Below are 13272 nucleotides of genomic sequence, written 5' to 3' on the forward strand. Positions count from 1 at the left end.
CAACTGACACCATAGCCAAAAGAGAGAAATGCTTACAAAATGCTCAAACCGTCAATGCACAGATTCCAAAATTGTGCTACTCAAGTTATTATGACTTCGTACAAAGGGTGACAAAATTAAAACTTCAACCTGGATGGACTATCATTGAAAAAACCAACTACTTGGAAGCAAAATTTGAAGAACCAGAAAGCTTGTTCACAGCTCCAAAATATGAAATGTTTATAAACAAAGACCTCAGACTCACATTAAAATGTTATGGTTGGGCAATCCCTGAAAATGCAGAGATAATGCAACATTTTCCAACATTCAACACTGTCACATTGAGTGAATTTATAAAGATGCTTGGCTCGTACAAAATATGTGAAGGTAATAATTTTTTTAACAAATACTAGCTCAGTCAGGGTCTTCATATCCAGTCCACCTATGTAATTATGATCCATGCAGAAGGCTTTTTATTTTTACAGTCAAATAATGAAAAGTTGCCATTTTATTTCAAGGACTCAATCTTGTGGAATTCAAAGAGGCAATCAATCTTCAACATGATGTGATTCCAATAATGTTTCAATATCCCCATTCAATATCACCAGACGCTGATGCAGTTCCATTATGTCAAAAAGAATATTTAAGAGCGTCAACCTGTCCCCTACTCATCAAAGATGAAAAATGTCCCCATTGCTCAAAAATGGAAGTCAAGGTCCGCGCTCAGCTGAACCTAAAGAAAAGAATCTTAACATCACCTGTTCATCCTAATGCACCACTATCATTTGTCTCTCCTGACCGATTAATTTCAACAATTCAAATGCAAAGACGAGAAAACAAATCTTTGCAGGATGCAAATGAAGACCTAAAACATCGTTTGAAGGCAGCTCTAGAAGAAAGTTAATGGTGAAATCAATGATGCCCTAGTGGATATATTTGAAGGTACCTTTAATCAGCCAAATTAAGTTCTAATCAAATTTAATTTTTCACACCATCCGCCAAATTTAAATTATTGTACTCATTTTCCAATTACGTGGCATTTCAGGCCTTATAATATGTTTTAGTTATTTAATTTTGTTTTTGGGCTTAAATGTCCTTCATCCACAAAATAAAATTCCCGCAAAATTTAATTTTTCAATTGATTTTTAATTTCCCTCTACTGTAAAAAACTTTCCAATAAATTAAATTCCTGCCAAAACTTATTCCTTTAAGGTATACCAGACGAAAAAGTGCCTCCATTCATGAAGCTCTTCTGGCAGGAGCAGCAAAAATACCTCAAAACTGAGCATAAAGGACAATTGAGGTATCACCCAGCCATCATAAAGTACTGCCTTTCCATTGCTGCCAAGTCATCTTCAGCTTATGAGCAGTTGAGAGTTTGCACCAAAGATGGAACTGGAGTTCTCATTTTGCCCAGTCAGCGTACATTAAGAAGCTACCGAAATTATATCAGAACGAAACAAGGTACCATTTTATTGTTGAAATACTTTTATATTGAAAGAATACTGACTTCAAAATTGTATAATAAGGTTGAGCAAACTTTGTCATTCTGGAATTAATTTCAACAACTTAAGATCTAACAAAAAAAATCATCTTTTATTCATAGAGCTTTCTATAACCATTCTTTTACTCTCCTCCAACATTTCCAGGAAATTTAGTGAACTTGAAGGTAATTTTAATTTTGTCGCTTTTTCTCATTTTAGGTTTCAACCCTGATATCGTTGAGGATCTCAAAGATCGAACCAAAAATTTCTCAGATTCAGAACAATATGTCACCATCCTCATTGACGAGATGAAGATTCAAGAGGATTTAGTTTGGAATAAACACACTGGTGAACTTTGGGGATGATCAAATCAATGAGGCATTAATTGAAAACAGAGAGAAATTGGCCACCCACATTATGGTTTTTCTGGTAAAAAGTGTCAAAAACCCTTTGTCATACGCTTTTGCAAATTTTGCCACAGATGGTGCCAACGCTGCTCAAATATTTACCCTCTTTTTGAAATGTGTTGGAATGCTAGAGATATCCTGTAATTTGAAGGTCATAGCAACTGTTGCTGATGGTGCTTCAATCAATCGAAGATTCATGCAAATGAATAGGGTATGTTTATTTCAGCATTCTCTTGCATTTTTATAATACTGCGGGTTGTATCAAGTTTTCTTATCAGAGCTAAGTGCTGATTTTTCGTTTGAGATTTACCTAACAAAGAGTTTTTTTAAAGGATGTAACCAAACCTTATTGCTAAGCAAAAACATTAGTGTTTAATGTTTTTTTCTCTGTGTTAATTTGATTCAAGATTAATAGGATCTAAAATTTCTTTACTTTCTTTTAGGATCCAGATGATACTGATTCAATTGTGTACCGTGTTCTCAATCAGTTTGCAGAAATTGAGCGATATATTTACTTCTTTGCTGATGCGCCACATCTGATAAAAACCGCAAGAAATTGCCTTTGGTCTTCTGGGGCGGACTTCTCAAATAGACTTCTTTGGAATTCAGGTACATTTGTTTTACCTGGCATGATTTTCAAGATTCTAAGAAACAAGGCATGTCTTTTCAAGAATGTAAAAAAAAAACATAAAATGTAACTCTTTTTGCCTGAGTGATCCCTCTGGCTATAATCTATTTGGAAAAATTAAGGTTATTTTTTATGTTATTAAATGTTTTTTGGTAAACATTTTTTCTCTCTCACTTCAGGTGACTTCATTTTGTGGTCACATATCAAGAGCCTGTACTTTGAGGATGTTATTAAATGTTTTTTGATAAACATTTTTTCTCTCTCACTTCAGGTGACTTCATTTTGTGGTCACATATCAAGAGCCTGTACTTTGAGGATGTTGAAAATGGACTCCACATGTCACCAAAACTAACAACAGATCACATCATGTTGACCTCGTACTCCAAGATGAGAGTTTATCTTGCTGCTCAAATTCTCAGCGATTCAGTTGGAAAAACCCTTAGAGACTTTGGACCAAAGGCAGCAAGATCAACAGCAGAATTCTGTCTCAAATTCGACCAATTTTTTGACTGCTTCAATGTACGAAACATTGAAGAGGGCAATTTAAACATAGAGCCATTTCTTGACCCTTACAGAAAGGATAACCTCACTGATCGGTTCGACTTTTTAGACAATTTTTTAGAAGACCTTTCTGAATGGAAAGAAAGTGTTGATACCTGTCAAGGAGATTTTACACCCACGCAAAGAAACAACATGTTTTTGTCGTTACCAACTTATAATGGAGTGCAAATAAGCATAAAATCGCTGAAAGAAATTGTACCATATTTGTTGGATAATGGTTTTGAGTATGTTTTGTCAGAGAGATTTTGCCAGGATGACTTTGAAAATTATTTCTGTCGGCAACGTGCAATTGGACGCAGGAAAGACAATTCTAATGCTGCTGCTACTATAAAGAACGATTTAGCGATTGCAGGAGCCAATTGTATCGCTACTATAGACAAAAGTATTCCAGAAACTCCTTTAAAAAAGATGAAAAAGTGACTTAAAATTTTCCAATTTACTCATTTTTAACTAATTTTAAATTTTGTATTGATACTTGTAAATGTGTAAACATAGCTTTCAACTTTTATTATACATCATCATTTGGTATAAACCATTATAATGACAATCAACCCCGCGACTAAAAATACCCCAGTGCTGCAAATAAGGAAATTTTAGTTGGCTGGTAATTTTGTGAGTGTAGCTAGAATAATTTGAGCAGGGGTCCGGGAGGGGTGGTTGGGGCTCTAGAAGCTTGCTGTCCCTTTTGAAAATTTTAGAGTCAGACATTTTCCCTTAGATTGGCTAAACACCTATTTAAAAGTAGCCTATTAGCTTTCAAATTTTAACCGGACAGAGTGAAAGATGAAACTTCAGAATGACCAGTACCGGTGACCGGCTGTTATTTGCAGCACTGTTCTGGATAGAAATCTAATGGTATGATCAACTTGCTTCTCTCAGCCGTTTATGCAAATCTTATTTCCAAACTGTTTTTATTTTATTTTTTAGAATTTTTCTTACTAATTCCTAAGACCAATTTTTAGAATTTTTCATATTTTTGACGAAAGATAAGATGTCATTTTTTTACAAGTACACAAATTGCGTCTCTTCTTTTCATTTATTTCTCTTTGAGAAATATTTTCTATAAACGATATGTATTATTTTGTCATTCTTAAGGTAACGTTTAATTCCTTTGATACAGTAGTCTTCAAATGAGAAATTTAAGTTTTGTAATTTTGTGAGCTTTCTATAAAGGGTTTCAAAATAATATTCAACAAATACTTCGTGAATGGGTAGTCGCAGAAGGGTACGAAAAATGAAAAAACAAACTATCTATGTAACCCCTGAAAAATATCCAATGTAACACAGTAACATTGTTATCTAATTTGTACCAGTACAAAATCGGTGATTTATGTCATTTGGGCTGGATATTTAGCTGAAATTTGGCACGCTTGTTCCTTGGATGAATATCTGAGGGTGCTTTTTTCATTATGCATGCAATTTTGATTATTGAGGCCTTTTTTTAATTTTTAAAAACAATTGACTTTTGGGATCTGGGCACTAGTTTTTTTGTTTGATTTGCTACAATTGGGTCATATGAATAACTAGCCTAGTGTGTGTCTGAATAAAAATGGGTAACAAGCAATTTTCAGTTTGTTCCAATTTTTTCAATCAAAGGAATGAAGTGATAAATAATAACAAAGTAGCACAAAAATGTTAGTACAAAAATAAGTGATATACAAAAAAAAAAGAAAAAAAAAAGAAAAACTACATTTTTTGCATTGAATGTTTTTCAATCTACAATTGCTTAATAAGGTACCTTCAAAAGTTTTAATTTTGGAGAAATATTAGCCATCTACCAAACACTTTAAAGAGTTTTGAAATACATGTTTTTTTTTATAAGCAAGTGTTTGCCCCTTGGTCAGGTTCGAGTATGCTTAAGTTCTCAAAGCATCCAGGCATAGTTGATGCTTATTATATGCTTATGAATCATGCTTATGATTCACCCCGAGCCAAGTTTTTAGTGAAATTTCAGAAATGTCCTGAACATTTATTCAGATTTTGGGAGCAGTGGAATGAAGCTAGCCGTGGAATTTCTCTTTTTACTTGACCTGTCTACCAAACCTTTTAAAACAGATAAGAAATGACAACTTGAAAAATAGGCTGACATATATGCTTATGCTATGCTTAGGAATTCTGCAAATCTGAGCCTTCGTATGCTTATAAGCGTTATGCTTATAAAAAAAAACATGTAAAGTTGAATAGGTTTCTCTTATAAAAGTGAATAAATATAAAATGTTAATAAAAACACTACCAAAAATAAAAAAAAATTAAAGAAGCAGAAGTTAATGTTTATCACTATTAAATAATTCAAGGCTCCTCATCATCTCCCATCTTCAATTCATTTCGAATAGAGCGCTTTTTTCCTTGTTTGTTCTTAAGCTTTTGCTTTTCACGAATATCCTTTGCATATGAAAATGAACGAACACGTACATACAATCCAAGCATCTGCTCCAATAGATCCTTACCAACATCTGATTCAATATATATATTAGAATCATCCACAAGTTTTCGCCAACGGAGCTTAACTACATCATTTTTCATTAAACCTTGAACTAAAGATTTATAATCGATTCTTGTTGTATGACCAACTGTTTTTTTCAAAAAGTCAAATTCCGCTTGTTCAAAAAGTATTACACTATCCATACACACATACCACAGACCACCACGATCTATTGAATGAACAAGTTTATATGTTTCAGTTGGTTCGATTTTAAAGGATCTGAGCAGCTGTATCGATTGCTGGAATTGATCTTTCTCCCAATGTTTACTTTTTCTCAGCTTTCGATACAGCTTTTGCACCACATGACCAGCAATATATTGGAGAACAAATGTTTCTTTTTCTGATAAGATAGTTTTAGTGCAAACTTTCTCTGAACACTTTTCATCACTCGTATGTGTCACACATTTGTTGGAAAGCTCCATCATTAACAGATAGCTAGCTTGCTTGTTCTCCAACAGTGGAAAATCTATTGCAATATGGCGATAATTTTGTAAGAATCCATCAACATTGCTCGGTTTGAACTTTAAAATTAAACTTTTCAACTGTAGGAAAAGTTTTGTCGATGTATCGTCAGAGACTACATAATTTTCATAACACTGGCGAAATACTGCTGGAAAACACTCATCTTCAGCCAGATGTGTTGCAGATTCTTTGATAAATTTCTGAAGATCAGATGGTCCAAGTCGTTCTTTGGCAGCTTCCTCTAGTTCCAGCTCCACCTGTTGCTTTTCAGCTAACACAACTTCAGGGTGTTTACATGCTTTATGACGCTTGATCCCACCTTTTGTCTTGCAGACTTTACCACAGCCATTGCCATCACACGTAAACAATGTATGTTGGGAACTTTCTGCAAGCTAAAGAGGTAAAAAAAGATAGTATAAGAACAAGACCATTATCAGGCCATCAAAATAAAAGATGAAGTATAAAACAAGTAACTTGCACTAGAACACCAAGCATATGAAAGCTACAAAACTTATGACTAGGTGTTTTGTGTTTATCTTGTCCTCCAAATGCAAAATATTTACAAAATTATCAAGTGAAAATGGGTAAATAACATACATCTGACTCGAGAAAGTTGACTTGCTGTATAATTTCTTCGTGGCAATCAAAAAAACCTGAATCTAGTAAGTCCATTACATGTTGTAAGGGCAAAGAATTGCCTGTAACATTCATTGTTAATTGTGTTTTGCTTGTTGATTCCGCCATATTGTTTTGATCTGGGCCCGGATATCTCGAGTTCATCTCCCGAAAACAAAAGAAAAATCGGAAAACAATAGGGTGGTTCCAGTCTATGGTTTAATTCATGTGTCTATGGTTGAACCTTGACAAGTTAACGTACAAAATTAGCTAAACATATTTTAACAAAACAGATCACCTGATAGCCATTCAGTGAAAAATTTCATACACATTTTTTGTGACTGTTACACGACCAAAATACTCAATTTTGAATCAAGTTTAAAACTCAATATTTGGAGAATGTCTTCATATATATCAATCATTTCGTTATTTACATCAATGATCTAGCTGAAGTTACCAACTCAGAAATGTTCCTCTTTGCCGATGACACAAAGCTTGTTGAAGAAATAAATAACGCTGAAGATGCAATTAGACTTCAGCACGATATCGAGGCAATGGAAAAGTGGTCTGGTGACTGATTGTTGAAATTCCATCCTGACAAGTGCCACGTGTCGACACTAGGGAAATTCTGGAACATTCAACATGCACATCCTTACGAGATCGCTGGCTCTGTCCTAAAACATGCTGATCAAGAGAAGGATCTTAGAGTGATTATTGATAGTGAATTGAATTTCGAAGAACACATCTACACCAAGATCAAGAAGGCTAACTCGATCGTTGGATTGATTAACAGAAGCTTCGACTCCCTTTCTCCCGAGATGCTCCGCACACTTTTCATTGCATTTGTGAGACCACACCTTGAGTACGGGCAAGCTGTTTGGTCTCCACGGCTGATCAAACACTCTGATGCAATTGAAAGTGTCCAACGTAGGTCCACAAGACTTGTCGGTGGTTATAGAAACCATTCATATGAAGAACGTTTACAAGTCATGAACTTACCCAGCCTCAAGATCAGGCGTAAAATCGGGGACATGGTGGAAGTATATAAACATCTTAATGTCTATGATAAACCTTCCCTATGTCAGAAACTCGTTCTTCGAAATCGACCTCAAGCACAATCTCAAATTAAAGAGGAATTTCGCTGAAGACGGCATTGGAGGATACCAAACGAATTCACTTTACTATAGGAGCATTGATACTTGGAACAGTTTGGCAACCAATTTTGTAAATGCACCGTCCGTAGGGAAATTCAAACTAGAATTGACAAACGAATGGGATGATAAGATCTATAAATTGTAAAGATGTAAGATTGTTTCATAGAGGTCAATAGAACTGAGAAATACACAAATTGATATCTGGCGGATTAGCTATACTATACTATAGATTATACAACCGATTGCTTGAATTTATAGCATATGCTTTACAATTATGTAGAGGAAGGAAGCTAAAGACAGTGTTTTGTATGCTTCATTTGAGACTTGAAATACAGGGTTCTAAAAAATTATTCTTACCTGTTATAAGATCAAGCTCCATCCCTCTATATTTATGGTGAAGATCAGAGATCTGACCTCAAGGAGAGAAAGTGTTGAAAATACTAAATAAAATAAAGATGAAACATAAAAAGGCACTTCACATCCCACACAAACACCAGTCTGGGTTTGGGTGGGCGGTTGTTAGAGACACCTTTCATTAGTTTGCATACAAGTGGGTTTTTCCCTACCGCCACTACTTCTATTTCTTCATGGAGGGCTGAAATTGCTGATCTATGTTTATTAATGGTTCTATATTGTTGACCTTCGTTGAAGCATTTTGTGAGAAATTCTAGGACCTCTTCTATAGCACATCGAATAGGATCAACCTTCCTTTGCTCACACCAGCTGCTCCACCGTTTCCAGGACGATTCGTAAGCAGCCTTTGTACCTCTAGATCGGGCATCTGCAATAAGCTGGGTTGCCCCTTCTGAAATTCCTGTCTTAAGATGTTTACCCCAGAGATTAGCCATGCTCCTAGTCTCAAGGTCTCCCCCAATGGATGTTTGTTTCCCTTTGGGTCTCTCAGGATTTCCCCCGTCGTTGGAAGAAGAATGGGTCTTCTGACACACATTTCCACTAGCTTCGGGTACCATGTCTGTGTTTGCCAAATAGGGGCTATTAGTACCATGTTCCCCTCCTCTTGGTCCACCTTTTCTAATACCCTGCCAATTAGTGAAAATGGAGGGAATGCGTAAGGTTTCCTTTGGGTCCAACACATTTGCATTGCATCCGTTGCTAGTGCGTATGGGTCTGGCTTCCAGGACACAAAAGGGGTCATTTGAAATGAGTGTCGGGAGGCAAACAGATCTATTGTCGGTTGGAATTGAAATTTTTTGCATGTTTCCCTGAAAACTTTTGGGTCTAGTTTCCACTCGCTGCGGTCCAGACCCCGTCTGGATTCCCTGTCCGCCTCTTTGTTCAGGTGACTTGGGAGGTACTCCACAGTAATCATGATCTGGTGTTTTAGAAGGTAATCCCAAATCCTTTTCGCATACTGGGTCAGAATTTCGTTTTTGGTGCTGCCCATCTTCAATATACAACTCAAGGCTACTGTGTTGTCTATCTGAAGGTGCAGTCTTTTGGGCTTTTTCAATTTTGTAAAAGTCCTTATTGCAAGTTCCGCTGCTATCGTTTCTTGAATGTTTATGTGTTGCTGGTTTTCCCATTGGTTCCATTGGCCCCCTGTCTTTTTTCCCTGGCAATGGGCTCCCCATCCCCCTGTTTTGGCCGCGTCCGATTGAATTATTAGGTCTGGTGGGCCCAAATTGATTTTTCTCCCGTTCTGGAGTTTTAGGTTCTCTATCCACCAATCTAATTCCAATTTCCCTTGCCGATCTAACTTGACTGTTGTCTCGTAGCTCAGTTGATTTTTTAAGCCCTTTATTAGGTTCATTTGCAAGAATTTGCAATTCAATGGGGCAGGGAGAACTGCCGCATAAGTGGAAGTCAATTTTCCTATCAGTTTCGAAAGTTCCCTGAGGGTTATTTCCTTTGACTGCAAAACTTTTTGGCAGAGTCCCACTATGTTCTCTATTTTTTCCTCTGGTAAGGAGATAGTCATTTCCTCTGAATTTATTAACATTCCCAAAAATTCTATTTCCACTGTAGGTTCCATCACTGATTTCTCCTGATTTATTACAAACCCCAAGTTTTGAAGGAGGTAAATGATCGTATCCCTGGCCTGGAGTATGGTTTCTAGGTTTTCCCCCATGACCAGTATGTCGTCTAAGTAAATTACTAGCCGGATGTTCAGCCTGCGTAGAAACTGAACAGGGACTTTCAAAATTTTTGTAAATATTCTTGGGCCTGGTGCAAGTCCGAAGCAGAGACAGGCAAACTCGTACAGGCAACCTTTCCAGGTAAACCTCACAAATTTCCGATAATCTGAGCGGATTGGAAGGTTGAAGTAGGCATCTTTCATGTCCAACTTCACCATTAAATCTCCCTTTTTTAACATCTCTGTCATTTGTTTTAACCCCTCCATTTTGAATTTTTCGTACACAATGTAGGAGTTTAGATTCTTTAGATTTATTATTGGTCTTTGTTTCCCGTTTTTCTTTTCCCTTAGAAAGATTGTGCTCACGAATTGGCCTGTCTCTGCTTTTACAGGGTAAATTGCTCCCTTTCTCAAAAGTTCTGTTATCTCCAGGTCTACAAGTTCTCTCTGTTCTTTTGGCATGTTTATGTCTTTTGGAGAGACTTTTTGCCTTGGAATATTTATTAGGTCTAGTGTCATTCCCCTGATTGTTTGTAATATCCACTGGTCTGTTGTAAGTTTCTCCCAGTTTTCCGAAAAATATTTTAATCTTCCCGCAAGGGGCTTTGTTATTTCTTTGCTTGTTTTTATCAGATTTAAGAGAACAGGGTGTACATTTTTAGACCTCTTATTGATTTTGTGTTTGAGAGATCTCTTTTTTCCATTAAGTTTAGACTTGGAGCTACAGGACTTTTGAGATAGGGAGATTGAGTCTCTTTTGGACTTTCTCTCACCTCTATTTCTGTTGTTGTGACGGTCCTCTCTCTGGGGTCGTTGACCTTCTTCTTGTGCACGGTTCTGATGGTGGTGTAATGAGGGTGCCCCTTTGCCAGAGGGGCCTTGTCGATTGGGCTTCTTCTTTAAGTCACGGATTAGTGATCTTGACAGCTTGAGATCTTTGGATCTGTGTTTCAAAGTTTTGTAGAAGTTTTTACCAAATAATTTGTCCGATTTCGGTTTAAAATCCTCTGAGGATTCTTTTAACATGGAAGCAGCTTGGATCTTGTCAATTCCCAAGGAGGTGAGTCCAGTTAGGCGACGAATGAAGTTGAGTGAGTTGTTGGCTTGGCCTAACAACACAACTGATTGATCTAATAGTTCAATAATTTCTGGCCCTGAAACAGTCTTAGTGGAGTTCTTCTTGGTCTTGCTCAGATTTTTCCAAAGTGTTCCAAGTGGCCCCATTACATCATATAACTTTTGTTGTACTTTTCTCAGTTTTTTGTCCGATTCGCAGACAAAATTTTTCTTGGAATCGTAATACATATCTTTCATGAAAGTATCTAATTCCTTTGGTTTTCCCGCATTCTTTGGCACTGGATATTTCTCTAGTATAGAGTCTTTGAGGGTTTTCTCGGAAATGTAGGTGTTAAAATTCTTCCTCACGTAGGACGCTTTAGATTTGGATAATTTCCATGATGTCTTCTCCTCTTGACTGGTTGGGTTGAAACGGTCTTCTTTGTTGGATTTGGATTCAGTACGCCTACGTTTGTTCTTCTTACGTTTATGACCTTTCTTCTTTTTGTTTTTCCTTCTTTGGGTGTCTGAATCACTTGATTCTAACTCATTGGACGACTCTTCAAGTGAACTGTTGTTGCTGGAGGATGAACTCTCCGAGCTTGATGATTCACCATTATCACTTTCGCTGGATGAAGAATCCTCTTCTTCAGATGATGAAGAGTAGGCATATTTCCTTTTCCTCTTCGTGGAAGGTTCCCTCTCTTTGGGTTGAACCTCTGTCGAACTACCTGTACCATCATTTGGGTTATCAGGTGTTTTATTTGAATTCGCATTCTGTTCGTTTTGGTTAAGCATGATCTTGTTGATATTGTCAGCTTTTTCTTGGTCCATTTTAAAAAGTTCACTGTCGGAGACCGCCATTTTGTTCTTCGCTTTGTTGATACTAAGTTTGAAAGAGGCGAATTTACCGGCAGCCGAACAAGATATACTAAGTTTGGCTGCATCGTAAATTCGTTCGTGTAATTTCCGGAATGAAATTACAAAATTACCTTAGGGCATAGCCTGACAGGTAATTAAGATTTCATAAGGAAATTACACGAACGAATTTGGGCTTTATGAATAGCACGCACGCAAGATGGCGGACAAAGTAACGAAGAAAATTTCTCCAGTAAAAACAGACAGAAAAACTAGAAATAGTAGCAGTAATATAACAAAATCAACACCAAAGAAAACAGCTGACACAGAACTAACACAACAACAACAAGTAAACACAGTAAACAACAATATCTCTTATGAAATGGTATACAAACAAAACCAAGAACTTATCATTCAAAACCAGGAAATTATCAAACAAAATCAAGACATCCTCAGCAGAATGACAGCTCTTGAACTCAGCACCGACAGACGAATCAAGGAAATTATTGAATCCCTCACCAACACAAAACACGAGGTAACAAAAGTGATTGAATCTCAAGGTTTTTTGGATGCAAAGTATGAAAGTCAAAAAGCTGATATAATAAAAATGGACACCAAAATCAAATCAATGGATACTGATGCAATTCAACGCGACCTCAGAATAAACAAACTAAAAAACCACGTAAAGAAATCAGAGCAAGCATTAGATCATGTCAATTTTGCTTTAAATGACCTAGAACAGTATGGTAGAAAGGAGATGATGAATATCTCAGGTGTCCCACGACTGAACAACGAGGACACAGACAAAATTGTTATGGACATTGCAAACAAAATAGGGGTAGACCTAAAAATTGAAGATTTTGGAGTTAGTCACAGAACATCAGAAAAAGGAACAGCTCCCATCATTGTCAAATTTAACTCTAGACGAAAAAGAAATGATATGTGGAATGCCAGATGGAACTTAAAAAATGTGAAAACTTCAAATATTGGGTTTAATGTTAACAATTCTATTTATTTTAACGAGAGCCTCACTGAGTATAATCGTTCGATTTTCAAGAAAGCATGGGACGGATTGAAAAGGTCCAAATTATATGATAGAGTTATCACCGAAAATGGCATTACTTACGCATGGAAGACTTACAACAAAGAGCATAAAAGTGAAAAGCTTATGCTTCGAGAAGAAGTTGATATTGATGAACTTGTACCTAAAAAGGCAGGACAAAAATGAGATACTTGACTTATAATAGATACCATTTAATATGCATCTCCCCTGGACCCAATGGCCTTTAACCCTCCCTCAAATTCTTTTTTGAAAGAATCTTCAGTATGTCATGTGTGTGATCTTCTTGTTTTCAATAGTGGAGTTTTTTGTGAACTTTGTTTTACCTGGCTACACATAAAATGCATTAAAATTAACCAGAAACATTATAAAAAGCTTGCTAACTCACCACTTCCCTATTTTTGTCAAGCTTGCTTATCCCATGAACTTCC

At 36.5% G+C, this 13272-nt stretch overlaps 2 protein-coding genes across 2 annotated transcripts; both read left to right on the plus strand.

Annotated features, from left to right (window-relative positions):
• Positions 1-887: 887 nt before the first annotated feature.
• Positions 888-2083, plus strand: LOC136815642 (uncharacterized). The gene is made up of 3 exons (XM_067072087.1): positions 888-921; positions 1192-1443; positions 1683-2083. The coding sequence occupies exons 2-3, from the start codon at positions 1221-1223 to the stop codon at positions 1826-1828; spliced, it is 369 nt and encodes a 122-aa protein (XP_066928188.1). The 5' UTR covers positions 888-921; positions 1192-1220; the 3' UTR covers positions 1829-2083.
• Positions 2084-12001: 9918 nt separating this feature from the next.
• LOC136815643 (uncharacterized) lies at positions 12002-13250 on the plus strand. The gene has a single exon (XM_067072088.1). The coding sequence runs from the start codon at positions 12002-12004 to the stop codon at positions 13007-13009; it is 1008 nt and encodes a 335-aa protein (XP_066928189.1). The 3' UTR covers positions 13010-13250.
• The last annotated feature ends 22 nt before the right edge of the window (positions 13251-13272 follow it).

Source organism: Clytia hemisphaerica, unplaced genomic scaffold, assembly GCF_902728285.1.
Source record: "Clytia hemisphaerica strain Z4C2 unplaced genomic scaffold, Clytia hemisphaerica genome assembly, whole genome shotgun sequence".
NCBI classification, from domain to species: domain Eukaryota; kingdom Metazoa; phylum Cnidaria; class Hydrozoa; order Leptothecata; family Clytiidae; genus Clytia; species Clytia hemisphaerica.

Coding starts and splice junctions, on each gene's coding strand:
- LOC136815642 (XM_067072087.1), top strand. CDS start 1,221: ATGAAGCTCTTCTGGCAGGAGCAGCAAAAATACCTCAAAACTGAGCAT. Junction 1,444..1,682: donor TTATATCAGAACGAAACAAG/GTACCATTTTAT, acceptor TTCTCATTTTAG/GTTTCAACCCTGATATCGTT.
- LOC136815643 (XM_067072088.1), top strand. CDS start 12,002: ATGGCGGACAAAGTAACGAAGAAAATTTCTCCAGTAAAAACAGACAGA.